The following is a 14,936-nucleotide window of genomic DNA, read 5'->3' as shown; positions in this document are numbered from 1 at the left end:
GACCCGGAGGTGGTTTAGGCCAGCCGTCCCATTCTCTGCTGCCCCGTATTGTGTTTGCATCGCCACATAACATTTGACTTCTCAAGTGTCTGCTGATGCCATCCTCTGTAACTCAAATAAAGGGAAGGGATTTGATTTGGGGGATAATCACACACCTTGGGAGGAAGGAAAATTCCTTCAGCCACTACATGTTTGGAGGAGATAGAAGTATGACATGTGGGAGATACTAAGGGAAGTGTGCTCTTTAGATTTATGACAAGAAAACAAAATTCCTCATTTTCCCTTGACTTTACCTTTAAGATGTGCAGTTTGTAGAGGTCTTTAGACACTAAGATCAGAAGAATGTTCTCGAATATATGTAAAATAGTGCAGTATAAATTCTGAAAGACAAACACATTACACAGCCAGCCAGCCAGCCAGCCACCCTCCCATATGCAAGGTCTATAGTTTTGCATCCTGGTGTCCTGAGCCTTCCCATAAACTGAAAGTAAGAAAGGAGAGAGGTAGCTATGGCGATGAGACCTCACCCAATGCCACATGCCATGCATTTCCTGGCCCGTCCAGGGCCAGTGCACTGTACAGCTGTGCCAACAGAATAGAGATGCTGCTGACCTTACCATGGGACCCTCCCCACCTCCACCTTTCTCTGCTCACATTTCCTTCTTTGCATCTTTACTTGGCAGTAAACTCCCTGTCCTTGCAAACCCGATGAACCAAAAATCCAGTCACCTATTTGTTCCTATAAAACCCATACAGTCCCTTCAATCCCATGGGTGGTAGAATTCACAAGGAGTCCAGGGGTATAGATTAGTGCTGGGACGTACATGTATCTGTGGTATCTACAAAGAGCGAGGGAGAAAACCATGATGGTCATGACCTGTGGAGAGACCTTCCCGAGCATTTGCTGCGACATCTCCTGGTGGTGAAAGGAAGCGAGATCCTACCTTCAGATCCTCCTCGTCATCCTCTGTGCTGGTCCCCGCTTCTTTCATTTCTTCAGGGCTGGGGATAGCAAATACCATTTTAAAGGACGACTGTATTAGCTCCAACTGAGTTTCAAATTGTAGTAATGGATCCACAAAGCTGGCAAGAAGAAGATGTAATTATTATTGAGGAGAAAACAAATAGAGCCTAACTTCAGTGGCTTTTTCTTATTGATAAGAGACAGTGTACTAGGAAGTGAAGCCCAGCTCCTGGCTTTGTAGACCACGTGGCTTTTAAACAGTCTCATAAAAATGACAGTGGTGTTTTAAATATAAAGGGATGATTTTTTTTGCATAAGTCATCTGTATTTGGTTATTTGGGAAACAGGCTCTTTTTCTCCATAGACATACTAATGTAAAGTGGTAACATTCCCAGCCAAGCCCACCAACCCATGCTGGGATGTAGGCAGTTGAAATGTATTACTGCTACATTTTTTTCTAATTCATGATACTATGTTTCTCACATTTTAATATTTCAGATATTGGACTGTAACTTCCAATTGATGGCAAAAGAAACTCGTCCACCAGCAGCTAGAAAGATAAATTGTGACATAGTAATTATGCCTTTGGTGTGCGTAATTTGAATAACAGTCCTTCCTGATCATTTTTTTTTTTAAATTTATTTTGAGGTGAAAATAATTAGTTTTTGAAAAGATGGTGATCTAGATGGTGAGGCAGGAACTCTGGTGCTGGACTCAGAATCTCTCTCCTCTCCCGGACCAGACACTCTAAATAGATGAGCTCCAATGTTTGAAATAGAATCTCTTAGACTCTGTTAGACGATTTTCAAATCTTGGGAAGACTGACTTGATTCATGGGCCCTAATGGAATAGCAGACTGAACAGCTGTCAAAAGTTTCCAGTAGAATTTTCAGTGGAAGGTATTTTTAACTTCTAGGGATATATTTGGTTTAGGAAAATGCAAAATTATGGTTTTGATGAAATAGAAAACAGTCTCTTTCATTTGTACTTTGAAGTCAGATAGCCAGTCCTAAAAAAAGCTAAACTGGTCCAGGCCATGAGCAAGGATTAGGAAAGGAGCATGATACTCCAGTGCCATGGTAACTGCTGATGGGCAAGAGATCTTCAAATGTTAAATGTGAGGAAGACTGAGTCAGACCTTGGCAATACTAAAGAAGAAAGTCACATCCAAATCTACGGGTCAACACGGGCAATTGTCAGCACGTTATACATATTTTGGTCTACATATACTTTGTTTTCAAAAGAGCCGTTCTTAAATGACTAATGTGGGTTACAACAAGTGACGTCTTAGTTAAGTGCTGTCGTATGTTCCAGGATGTATGACCAAGTGGTACAGAAAGGAACTGGAGAAGAAAGAAGAGACATTCCTCACTAAATTACTGTATGAGTTTGCTTTTGTTAAAATTTTGAGCTAAATATTTGTTTCCAAGTTTGAAGTGCAGTGAGAAGTAGATCAAATATACTAAAAAAATTACTTGTGAGTTGTTTTTTTTTATGATGCAATAAGTTTTAGATAAAAACTAATAAACAAAGGCAATATATATTTTCACAAGTATAATTTCAAGAATCGCAATTGAATAAAAGAAAGTAAATGCCTCTTAATGAAAACATGGGGAGATTATATTAAAATATGATCAGAAGCAAATCGGAAGGCCACATTAATATGATACAATGTTTAATTCAAGTCAAAGAGTATTGAGAGAGATTTGTACAATTACTACAAAGTAATAAAAGGCAAGATAATATGAAATATCCAAAGTAATAAAAGGCATAATAATATGAAATATCCAAAATCACATAGAAATAAAATTAATAGATTATTAAATATAATTATTAAAATAATTGTTATTAAATTATTACACAAGGAGAAATAGAAGCACAGTTATAGGAGAGATTAAGCATTCAATTACCAGCATAAGGTAGGTAAAAATGAAAATTCTGCACAAGAAGAGGTTTTAAAATGTAATCAATAAGGAGTTACACTTATATACATATAATAAACTGTATTAAATGAGATAACAAGGATTATATTTTTAGCTAATCATGGAATGCTGACAAATGTTTATCATATGCTTAGCCATAGAAAGTTTTAAAATATGAAAGGATATGTTTCATTCTATAATTACAATGAGAAGTCTATTTTTAAACTTAGAAGATTCAAAGTACTTAAAAATACTTGAATACTATCAAGAGTTTTTCTCATTTAAAATGAGAGAAAAATAGTAAACTAAGCATGTTAAGATTTTAAAAGGACAAAAAATATAACACATAAATGAAGGGCATAACCAAGTTGAATACATTATAAAATGAGAAAAGTGAGAAATCATAAGTGTGATGATCCTTACTGGCAAGTTTAAATACACATTTAAAAAAGAAAAAAGAGGAAGCAGAAACTGAATAATAATTTAGAAAGACTACATTAGTCAAAAAGAGAAGTCAGCTATTATATGGGTTTAATAGAAACAAATGAAATTAACTTATATTATTAAATTATACAGGTATACATGAAGATATAACGTGCATGAATCTTTATGGATCAAATATTTGACCAAAATATGAAAAGCAAAATCTATAATGAATAAAAAAATTTAAAGGAGAAATATTATGTGGGACATTTTAAAAACATTTAGGTAGACAAATAAATTTTAAAATAAAATATGAAATGGGGATTCTAATCCAGGGTCTACCTTTCCATGAACCCTATAAAATAAGATGCAAATTTTGTTTATATGTCTATGTGTATTTTGTGGGTAAGAGTTCCCCACATATTAAAATAGGTTAAGAAGCCCTGATATTGGGGGCTTGAACACCAGGTGCAAGGAATTTTACCTGTTCGGCATGCATTGTTATCTCTGTACATCTTCACAGCAACCCCAAGAGGTAAATACTATTGTTACCCTTAGTTTACAGATAAGGAATCTGAGGCTTAGAAAAGTTAAATAACTTCATCAAAATCACAAAATCTGTGAATGGGGGAGCTGATCTGACTCCCAAGTCTTCATGCTTAACTGCTGTTTCTTTTTTTGTAGCATCATGGTGTAATTCTAGTTAATTCAGCTAGTCAAGATACACACACACACACACCCCTCAAACCAAAACGATAAATGAGTTTATAAATCCAGAAAAATCACCAATCAGTGGAAATCAGGGATCTGGTTATTCAAACCGAGTTATAATAAAAGATGATCTCAAAAATGTTAACTAATTTCATTTATGAGTATAAAGTTTAAATTTTTAGAACAGTAATTTTTTAAAATAAGAAAAGAATAGCATAATGCCACCAATCGTGGTTTATCATTGGAATATAAAGGGGACCCAATATTCTAAAAACTATTATCGATACATATCTTTTAACAGATTTAATAATAAAATAATTCTTTAATCAAACCTGAAAAAGTATTTAATAAATCTCAACATCATTTTCTAAGAAAAAAAGCTAAAATAGTTCCTTGGAAGGTTTTATTAAAACCAAGAATGCACATTTTGCTAATTGAGTAGTGTAAGTATTTTTGTGAAAAACAGGAACAACATAAGGGTTCAATTTCTTATTTTAAAATATTGTGTTAGCGTGTCTTGTCTTTCTAATAAGACATGATCTAATTTAAAAAAAGTTCAGGAAGCTCAATCAAACACAGGTCAAATATAATCCCACCCCCAAATGCCACTTGCATTCCAGTATATCAGTAATTGCTTTCCAAACAATAAAATGAAAAATAAACTGAAATACAGCGTATCTAAGAAATTAGTTTAGTAATGTGCAGAATCTATATTGAACATGCTTCCAATTTTCAAGGGAGGCATACAACTTGAATAACTGGAAAGATATGTTTACAAATAGGAAGATTACTTATAAATGCCAATTATTCTGAAATTATTTCGCAAACTCTGAAATTGCAATTCAAATTTCAGAACATTTTCACCAGAAGTTGGTAAAACACATTTACATTTCATTTGGGAAAATAAATTGGAAGGACTGTCATAGACGATTTTGCTGAAAAAGATCAAGAAAATGCGGAAGATCTAGCTGTCAGGTAATAGAATCTATTACAAAACAGCAGTAGATCAAAAGAATACAGTGGTAGCACTGAAATAAAACTCTAAAGAATGAAATAGAATAGAAATTCTAGAGAATATCCTAACATAGGAATAGCAAATACTGTTTTTCCCTATTTCAGGCCAAATGTCTCACTTATTTATCGTGGCAGGAATTTTCATGTCAGGTCAAAATGCCATCCCATAAGCTGGTTTTTCTTTTTTTTTTTTTCACTTGAAAATTTTATTGAGATATTTGTAAATTCACATGCTATTGTAAGAACTACTAGACCCTTTATACACTCCACCCAACTTTCCCCAATGGTAACAGTCTCCAAAAGCTGTAGTTCAATACCATCACTAGAATGTTGATGTTGATTCAATCCACTGATCCTGTTCAGATTGCCCCAGTTTTACCTGTGCTATGCTCGTGTGTGTGTGTGTGTGTGTGTAGTTCATCACTCATAGAGGCTCACATATCTCCCACTACTGTCAAAATCTTGAACAGCTCAGAACCCTTTAAACCCATAACCATTCCATTACACAGACGCATACAAAAAAACATTCAAAGGGTTAAACATGGCTTTGGAAATGGAGCATTTTCAATAAGCATTATCCATTTCAAGGGTGAGCAAACATGTTCTGTGATGGTCCAGAAAGCAAAAGAGCCTTTGCTGGCCTCTGTCTGCCCATCTCCTCCATTGTAATGAAAAAGCCACTGTAGACAATACATGAATGAATGGGCGTGGTTGTTTCCCACCAAAGCTTCATTTATAAACCCTGAAATTTGACCTTCCTAAAATATTTACATGTTATCCAATATTCCTCTTTTGAGTTTTTGCCCAACAATATAAAAATGTGAAAAAGAAACATTGACTCTAAGGATGTGCAAAAATAGGAGCTGCAAAAACATGGGCCAAAGTTTGTTGAATTCAGTTCTGTGTAATGGAATTGTGAAGTATAAATTAAATTAGTTTATAAATAAAAACAATTATTATAAACTAAAGAGTAACAAAAATCAAATAACAAAAAGCTAGAAGATATTGAATATAACATTAAAATGAAATGTAGAATTTATTTTTTATCAGCTATCATACAAAAAAATTTAAAAGACTATGACTATAAAATCAATTCTAAAAAGACAGAAGAGGATAAAATTTAAAAAAACATCATGAGACGCCTACCAAATATATACCACCACTAAAATCCAAATAAACTGGCAAAGAAGATGAGAGTTTCCACATATAGAAAATAAATACATAAACATATAGAAAATATTGAGTATTGCTTGTATTGAAAGTAATACAAATTAAAAAAACAATGAGATAACATTTTGAACCTATTATGTCAGTAAAATAGAAAAAAGTCGGAATGTATGTAAATCTTTTAGGTGACTAGGCTTTAAACAAGCATTTATTATTTGTGCATTTCTTCTGGACAACAATTGACAGTATTTATTGAACGCTCGAAGAGGGATCATCCCATTTTCATGAGTTCTGGTTTAGGGGAAGCAGATGCCAAAACAAGACTTAGAGGTGCAAGAGGTTTCCAAGAGAAGGAGAGGAGGAAGGGAGAAGGAAGGGAGAGAGGAAAGAGGCTTGGACTGCAGGAAGTTCCAAGGACGGTTTGGTCAGGCAGATGGGGGTTCCTCACGCCACGTCACCCACTGGAGTTGTTTGTCCCACCATGCTGGGTCATCAGTGGGAAGAGTCTGCACATGGCAGGCCTCAGCAAAGGTCCTGGTGGGTCTTCCCTGTAGACCTAATGGCTCTGCCGACCAATCGGATCCCCACCCCGCACCAGGGCCTTTTCGTGGCTGTCTGCCATCTCATTTGGTAACCTCCCTCACAGACGGGTATTTCAAAGAAGCATTCAAGAGATGATATAGTCTTTTACGTACAAAGACGATGATCACCATCTTGGTAAAATATAGTTTAGAAAGTTTTAAAATCGGGGACTATTATACTGCTGTTAAAATGAAAATATGACTACATGGCAGAATAAACACGTAAGACAAAATGCCAAAATGAAAACTATGACAGAAAATTGAGTGTGCCATGTGCTTATGATTCTGCAATCATTAGCTGTTGCACAATAGTGGTCCATGTGATACAGAAAGATTGAGAAAGAACACAACAAAGAAGTAAGGGTGGTGGAGTTTGGAGTCATTTTTTTATTGTGATTTTTCTCTATTGCATTTTAAAGATACTCATTCAAGGAAATAAGAAAGAATTAGCTTACGATACCTGGAGTTTATGGACAGGATCATGGCTTGATGACTTAAGATGCTGATGTATGCATCCCATAGCCTGGGAGCCGTATGCTCCTGTAAGTACCAGGAAAAGAGAAGAATCCGTAACAGACCTGTGAGACTCATCACATATGTGTACTTCTCTCTTCTACAGAGACTGCAGCGACCATATTGGGCCGGAATATAAACCCAAGAGTTCACAGAAGTGTTGAGACCAGGCAAACTGTAAGTTAAGCTCCACGACACTACGTGCTGTCCTTTTACAGCCAACCATTGTGCGTGTATAATTAGCATTTTCAGATAAAATTTGGGAGGAATGCTTTTTACCGGGTGCCCTTCTGTACGTCACGGTGTAACTATGAAGTGCGATCTACTCAGTAAGGAGTCTACCTATAAAAATACCAGCGGCGTGACTTAAGCCAACCTCACTGAAGTCTAAACTCTATAGAAAGAGAGCCACATACAGGTCAAGGACCGCTGTTTAATAGAACTATTTCAGCTTCTCCATGAGCACCAATGGGATTCCATCAAGTATTCCCGGTTCTGTATTTAAGAAACTGGAGAACTCGAGAAAGCCTAATAGCAGAGCATCTCTTTTCTTCTGTGCCCCCCACTCGTGTTCATTTGAGCCTCTGTTGCAATGTCACTGTCTGTCATAGTCATTGGTGCTGTGGATAGAAATTCTGAGTCCCTACTTCTGAAATAGACCCAAGTTCTCTTTCAGGTACTGCTGTGTAATACTGTTTCTCAGGGGATTTACTTCCTCTAATGCACAGGCAATGCCTACCCCAGGATACTAGTCACCCTGCAAAGGCCCTCTGTTTGCTCAATGCTGCCCGTCTGACTCCAGCATCGCATGTCCTGTGGCATCTATGTTCTGCCCCTGTGGGATGCCAGCCACCTCGATGGATAGAGCCAGATGCCCGTCCATGCAGTCCCTGTAATGGACTGCACGTGTGCCCTCAAAAAGCATATGTTTAAGCCTAGCTAACCCACACTGTGATGGTGTGTGTGTGTGGGGTGGGGGTTGGGAGGTAGTTAGGGTTGGATGAAGTCAGAAAGATGGAGCCCCCTTGATGGCATTTGTGCCTTTATAAGAAGAGACGAGAGAGAGCTTGCTTTCAGTCTCTCTCCGCCGTATGAAGATGCAAGAAGGTGCTCTTTGAACCCCCAGAGGGGCGGACGCTCCCCAGACACTGAATTTTCCGTACTCTGACCTTGGGCTTCCCAGCTTCCAGGACTGTGAGAAACAGATTTCTGTTGCTCAAGCCCCCTAGTCTGTGGTATCTTGTTAAACCATCCTGTACTGACTAAGACAGTCAGATAAATTTCCTGACTGGGGTCTGACCCCCAAAATGGCGTTTCCCTGCTCACCATTAGCATCCCATCGTGACCTTCTGGGGACACAGCACGTGGTCTAACCCCCCTGCCCCTGGGCGGTGCTCAGACTGCATGGTGGCAGAGAACCCATTCTCCTTTCTCTCCAATGTTTGTATTCATACCTACCAGTGATTCTTAACGACAGCAAACATGATTTTACTTAGTCGTGAAAGAATAATTCTTGGCTAAGTTGCTTATTAGCATAAAGCATGTTATTATTATTAATAGAACATGAAACCTTCCATAAGGCAGACAACTCTTACTGTAACCTGGAACTATAGTGGTGATTTGTCTATTTTGAAATAAGACATTTTTGTCCTTGTCGCCATTTTCATTCAATTTGGCCAGAAATTTCCTAGTCCCCTTTTCTCTGGGCAGTGACTAACTGAGCATTCTGTCTCTGTATAAGCAATTTCTCTGGGGCTATTGCCTCAGTGGCAACTTTTCTGACGGATCAGGGTTTTACTGGGCTTAGAGTCCTTGGACATCAGTTTGTGACACTTCAAAGCTAAATCACTGGCTCTCAAGCTTGGCAGTGTATTAAGGGGCTGACAAATACTGAGTTTTGATTCCTAGGCCACACCTCCAGCGATGTGGGTTTAATAGGTCTGTATTCAAGACTAGATATCAGGGTTAATAAATAAAAAGCCTTTCTGGCGATTCTGGTGTACAGCCAAGATTGCGAAGCCCTGTTCAAGGGAACTCTTTCCACTCAGTCCTGGAGCTTCCCGGCACAGCAGCCCGTTGTCATTGAGTTGATCTGCAGTTAGCACGGACCTCTGCTCCGCCTTTGTGAGCTAGCTTCTCTTCTTCGTGGAGCCAAATTCGTCGCTCCAAGTCCATCACCAGCTTAGTGCTCTGCTCTATTACTTTCACCTGACGTCTTTTGTTGATTCCCCGGTTTGCAGCATCTCCCTTCCTTGCCGTAGGCATGCTGTCACTTGTGCCATATCACAGCTAATGTTTATCTAATGCAAAAAGCCAGCACACGCGTTGATAAGCCATCGGGGTTGCTAGCTTATGTAAACTGGTTCTCCAGTGACATCATTCTGGGAAGTTATAGGACTTAGCCAGAAATGGCAGCTGCTTTCTCCAGTTAGGCTTTTTGTGATTGTTCAGAATATGTAACACGCTCACCAGGGTTCCTAGAAATTCTTCAATGCCTCCTCCGGGCGGTATGATCGTCATTCTGGCTTTAACTTCTATTCTGGGGCTAAGTTCTCTTTTATCTCATTTTCATTTGCTATGGATTTTCATTTAAAACCCACAGGAAATGATAAAATGGTCTCAATCCTGGGAATCTGTCCTTTGTAATGTGTTTCCTAATGCTGGGTACAAGGACCAGTGTGGTGGACCGTCAGCTTCCGTGTTTATTATTTTGGCTTTTTTCTCTAAGCTGGTTATCTGCTTTTCATACATATCATATATCGATGGCATTTTTGTTAATGCCTGTCGTCATTGTTGGCCAGAAAAATTGGAGCCGTGCCAATCTGACTAGTTCTTTAAGTCTCAGGTGTGTCAAATCACTGCATCTATGTGTGTTTCTGATGCCACCGTAGCTTGGGGGGTAATGGGATTATCATAATAATCGTCATTCAGAGGGAATTTGAATTCTCTTCTCGGAATTCCCAAACAATTCTGGGAATACTCACAGGGAGCCGTGGGCTTGGTCCTCTAGGATGTTCCGTGAGTCTGTACCTTTTCCTTCATCTCTAGATCACCAGAATATCTCCTTTCTCTGACAATGGCAACATATCACACAGTGGGGACAGATGGGGCATCTGAACTGAGGGCATGTACATCCAGTGCCCTCCCTCTTAGGCTTCCCATGTGTGCTGGCGCCTTCCTGAGGTAATGCTGCTGCTGCTGCTGATGCTTTCATGTCCCCACCAACCTGGCCAAGGCCCAATGTTGAGAGAGAAGAAGGCTACACCCCGAAGGAAGCCACCCACCACCCCCAAAGATAGTTAACTTGTTTTCCACGACTGCAGAAGCCACCAGAGCCCACGTAACCACACTGTGCTCTCTCCGTATTAGTTCTTCCAGTTGTGCTTGTTCTTATAGCACAGATTTAGGTAGAAAGACATAGTTGGGCCCGGCAATGAAACTTAGATTGTCTATAGAAGCATCTCTTTGAATGAACTTCTAAAGCATTATATCCTATTTAGTTAAACATTGAAAGAAGTAATGCACACACATGCACACATGCAGAGTACAGAAGGGTGAACAGTGGACAGAATCCGTACATCTTCCCACTACCTCCAGCTCCCAGGCCCTCATTCCCATCCTAGAGTCTGCTGTTGTGGCTGGTTTCTCGTGCATCCTTCCAGAGAGAGAGAGAGAGAGAGATACCCAGATACAGGGACGTTAATAACACTCTTTTGGCTGAGAAGAGTAGAAAATAATCCTGTGTTGTTGTTTGTTTGTTTGTTTGTTTTCTGTGACTGCTGCCACCATGCTCTGGCCGTCCCTTGTCTGCCAACCTCTGTAGATTATTTTCCCTAGACCGCTGTCGCCCTTCTGGACCTCTAAGTCGGATGACATGAATTTTCCATCTCCTTGGGTTATTGATGCAGCTTCACCATTATTATTAATACTGAAGCCTGTGTATTTAAAATCTTCAACCTTATAATCCATTCCCAGGGCAGGCAAGGTTCTTGGTTTCAGGGTTGACGTAGTATAGCTTGGTGCTTATATCGGTGTCTCTGGAACCAGACTCCATAAGTTCACACCCTGTCTCTGCCACTTAGCAGTTATATGATCACGGGAAGGTCACCTCCTGTCTCAGTTTCCTCATTTGCCAAGTGAGAATCAGGGTGGTCCTTACCCTATAGAGCTGTTGTGAGGATTAAATGAATCATTCATTTAAAGCACTCAGAGCATGCCTAATATGTTATAAATGCCATATAAACATTACCTGTTTTGACTATTATTGGAGTGGGAAAGGGGCTTCCCTCTCTCACATCCTTATTTCTGCTCTGCTCATCCTTATTTCTCTGGGGTTGTGGTCGTGAACTGGGAATATATATATTAATATATATATTTGGTCTGCCCACAGCATGACTTTCTGTCTGCTTCCTGTTGGTCATTACTCCTGACATAGTTTGGTGGGAAGAATTCCCACTGGGATGATGGAAGGAAGGATACGAGGCTGTTGTAGCAGACCAGTCAGGAGATGGGGGGGTTGGCAAATAGTGGGATGGATCAAAACTTTCAGCCTTTTGAATTAGTGTTGAAGTTCATTTCCAGGGGCACGTGAGGGTGAGCAAGAACATGACTGCAGGGAAACAAAGCTAAAATCAGTTTTCAACCAAACTACCATTTTTTTCCCCACTTTCATCCACACGCATGTATTTTAAACATTAATTATTACAGCCTTATAATGGAGAAAGTGAACAAGTTATTTTTTCCCCCCAAGAGATTTCAGTTACATTAATGTCCTTAAAAAGTATTACTTACCATGTGGTGCCATTTCACAATGGACTGCCCAATCTGCAGACCAGTTACTAGTCAGGGAGAAGAAAGAGACTATTTAAAAGAGAACACACTTAATCTCTTATCACTGAGGGGGACATATCCTAAACTCTGAAACTAGTATGACCTTGATGGCAAAGCCCAACACAATACACACACACACACACACACACACACACACACACACACACTTCAAACAAGTTCATTATTAATATTACTGACCAACACTTAAAAATATCAGCAAACGGGATACAGAACCACATTAAAAGAATAATGAACTATAACCCAAGTGGTAGTTATTTGGAACACACAAGATGGTTCAATAAAAGAAAAACCTACAATAGAATTCTCAATGTAAATTGCTAAACAAAAGAAAATTCATATGATAATTTTTGTTGAGGAAAAATATTCTGATAAAGTTTTGAATCTATTTTATTGACAACAGTTCTTAATAAAATAGATAAGTAGTTAATTTCTTAATGTGATATGTAAATGCAAAAGCCAGAACCAGATGTAATAAGAAAATAATTAAAATAATTCTGATTAAAGAACAAGACAAAGATCACCATCATTACTACTTTTATTTGCCATTTTTGGATATTCCATCCACTACTATTAGAAAATAGAAAGAAATAAAATATATTAAAATGAGAAAAGAAAAGTCTAAAATATTTTTGAGTTATTTACTTCATGGGAAAGAATGAATGCCTTTTAAATGTCTCTGTGTTATCAAAATTATTTAATTAGAGTTGGAGTCATCAATTACTGATATGTTTGATAAAATTCCCTTATCAAACCTTCAGGACCTGCTATGTTTTTGTTTGTTTATTTGATGAGGTAGCCCTTTAATGGTTATTTTTATTTCTTCCATTTTAATTACTCTGTCTAGATTTTCTATGTCTTTTGTAATTATTTTTTAAAAATAATTTTTAAAGTTTGGGGGATAATTTTAGATTTACAGGAAAGTTGCAAAGATAAAACAGAGTTCTCATACAGCCCCCTCACCCAGTTTCACCTAATCTTAACATATGACATAACCATAGTACATTTGTCAAAACAATAAATTAATATTGCTACAATTTTATTAACTAAACTATAGGCTTTATTTGGATTTCATTCATTTTTCTACTAATGTCCTTTACCTGTGCAGGATCCAATCCAGAATTCCACATTGAATTTAATTATCATGTCTCCTGAATTTTCTCTGATCTGTAGCTGTTTTGCAATCTTTCCTTGTTGATGACATTGACAGTCAGGTATTTTCTAGACTATTCCTCAATTTGCATTTATCTGGTGTTTGTTTGTTTGTTTTTTACCCTCTGATTAGACTGGGAATACAGAATTTTGGAAAGAATATCACAGAAGGGAAGAGTCCTTATCATGCGAAAGTATCAGATTTTGAATTTATTCGTTAACCCTACTATTTTTCTCTTATCAAGTTCAAGAATTCAGCTTCGTCTTTAATGTATGCCTCCTTCTTTCTGTCTTCCTTGAATTTATTTTCTTCCTTTTCTCACTTTGTTTTGGATATTTGATTCAGTTATTGTCATTCTTTCTGGTTTATTATTCTAAGTAGTTAAGGTTGTGGATTTTTCTCTGTGCCTCATTTTGGCTGTATGCTATAGGCTCTAATATGTAGCATTATCAGTATTCTGTAATCTCTGTATTAATTTCCTCTCTGACTCAAGAATTGTTTAAAATGGAAGAGTTTAGATGGAAAATAGAAGGGTTTTTTTTAAAAAAAAAGAAAAGAAAGAAAATAGAAGGGTTTTTAAAATTTGTTTCAAAAGTTCATTATTATTTCCCCCCTCACCTTTTATTTTTGCATTGTGATCAGAGGCTATTTTTGTGATTTCTACATTTTGGGATTTATAGAGAAATTTCTAGCCTAACATATGGGATTATCCTTTATGAATATATCTTTTTATGGGCATTAGAAAAAAAAGATATGTTCTTCGTTTTCATGGACAGAGATTGATATATGGGTCTCTGTCACACACACACACACACATACAACATACTTACCTCTGTCTCTGTTATATCTTGAGTGTCTTGAGCTCCTATGTATTTTATAACCCTTTGATATCATGCTGACAGGGGGGAATAAAAGTCTTCTACTAATGCTGCAAAAGAGTATTTTGTATTAGTACATTAGTAGTAGTAATGTTCTTAAAGTTTTGTTTTGCTTTATTAATTTTGATGCTACTATGTTACATGGCATGTAGATCATATTAATTTTCTATTGCTGTGTTACAAATCACCACAAACTTAGTGGCTTAGAAAAAACCCATTTAATATTTGACAGTTTCTGTAGGTCAGAAGGTCACGCTCTGTTTAGGATTTTAAATAAATAGGATTCAGTATTAGTTCACATGGCTGGAATCAATTTGTCATTACAGACTGCTGTCATTTGAGGGTCAGAATCCTCTCCCAAGGTCATTTAGGTCATTGGCAAAATTCAGTTAAAAATTTCACAGGAGTAAACAGATACATGAAGAAATTTTAGGACACACCTAGAATTTCCCCCGGTACAATTTGTGCTATTCTGTGTTTTTACATGTGTATGATTTATTTTAATAAATAAATTGTGACCAACTTTTTAAAATTGATGTTTAAACTACTATTTAGTCTCATGAACTTTTCACTACCTGAGGAATTTTTCTGTTTTCTGACTCCTTAAAATCCAGCTTCATTGAGGAAAATGAAATGTCTTCTGGAGGGGAGTTCAATTTTAGAACTTGAGTGCAGGGGGTGACACCACACATTGGTGGCTGTCACCTTATGGGTGGGTTAGACTGCCATCCGTTAACATAAGTACTCAAGATGTCTACAAGT

At 37.6% G+C, this 14,936-nt stretch overlaps 2 protein-coding genes across 2 annotated transcripts in view; one reads left to right on the top strand and one right to left on the bottom strand.

Annotated features, from left to right (window-relative positions):
* MROH9 (maestro heat like repeat family member 9) overlaps nt 1-9,815 on the bottom strand; it is a 41,368-nt gene extending 31,553 nt beyond the window's left edge. The window contains exons 1-4 of the mRNA XM_019749900.2: nt 9,765-9,815; nt 7,243-7,322; nt 945-1,083; nt 294-380 (exon numbers count right to left, since the gene is read on the bottom strand). Coding sequence (XP_019605459.2) covers nt 294-380; nt 945-1,083; nt 7,243-7,322; nt 9,765-9,815 — 357 coding nt within the window. The remainder of the gene's footprint in view (nt 1-293; nt 381-944; nt 1,084-7,242; nt 7,323-9,764) is intronic.
* LOC141569370 (uncharacterized) overlaps nt 1-14,936 on the top strand; it is a 310,830-nt gene that overhangs the window by 163,935 nt on the left and 131,959 nt on the right. The window contains exon 4 of the mRNA XM_074322325.1: nt 7,402-7,472. The gene's annotated coding sequence lies outside the window, so the exon portion shown is untranslated. The remainder of the gene's footprint in view (nt 1-7,401; nt 7,473-14,936) is intronic.

The sequence above is a fragment of the Rhinolophus sinicus genome, linkage group LG17 (genome assembly GCF_036562045.2).
Source record: "Rhinolophus sinicus isolate RSC01 linkage group LG17, ASM3656204v1, whole genome shotgun sequence".
Lineage (NCBI taxonomy): Eukaryota > Metazoa > Chordata > Mammalia > Chiroptera > Rhinolophidae > Rhinolophus > Rhinolophus sinicus.
Note: the sequence above shows the minus strand (reverse complement) of the source record. Positions and strands in the feature narration are given on the sequence as shown.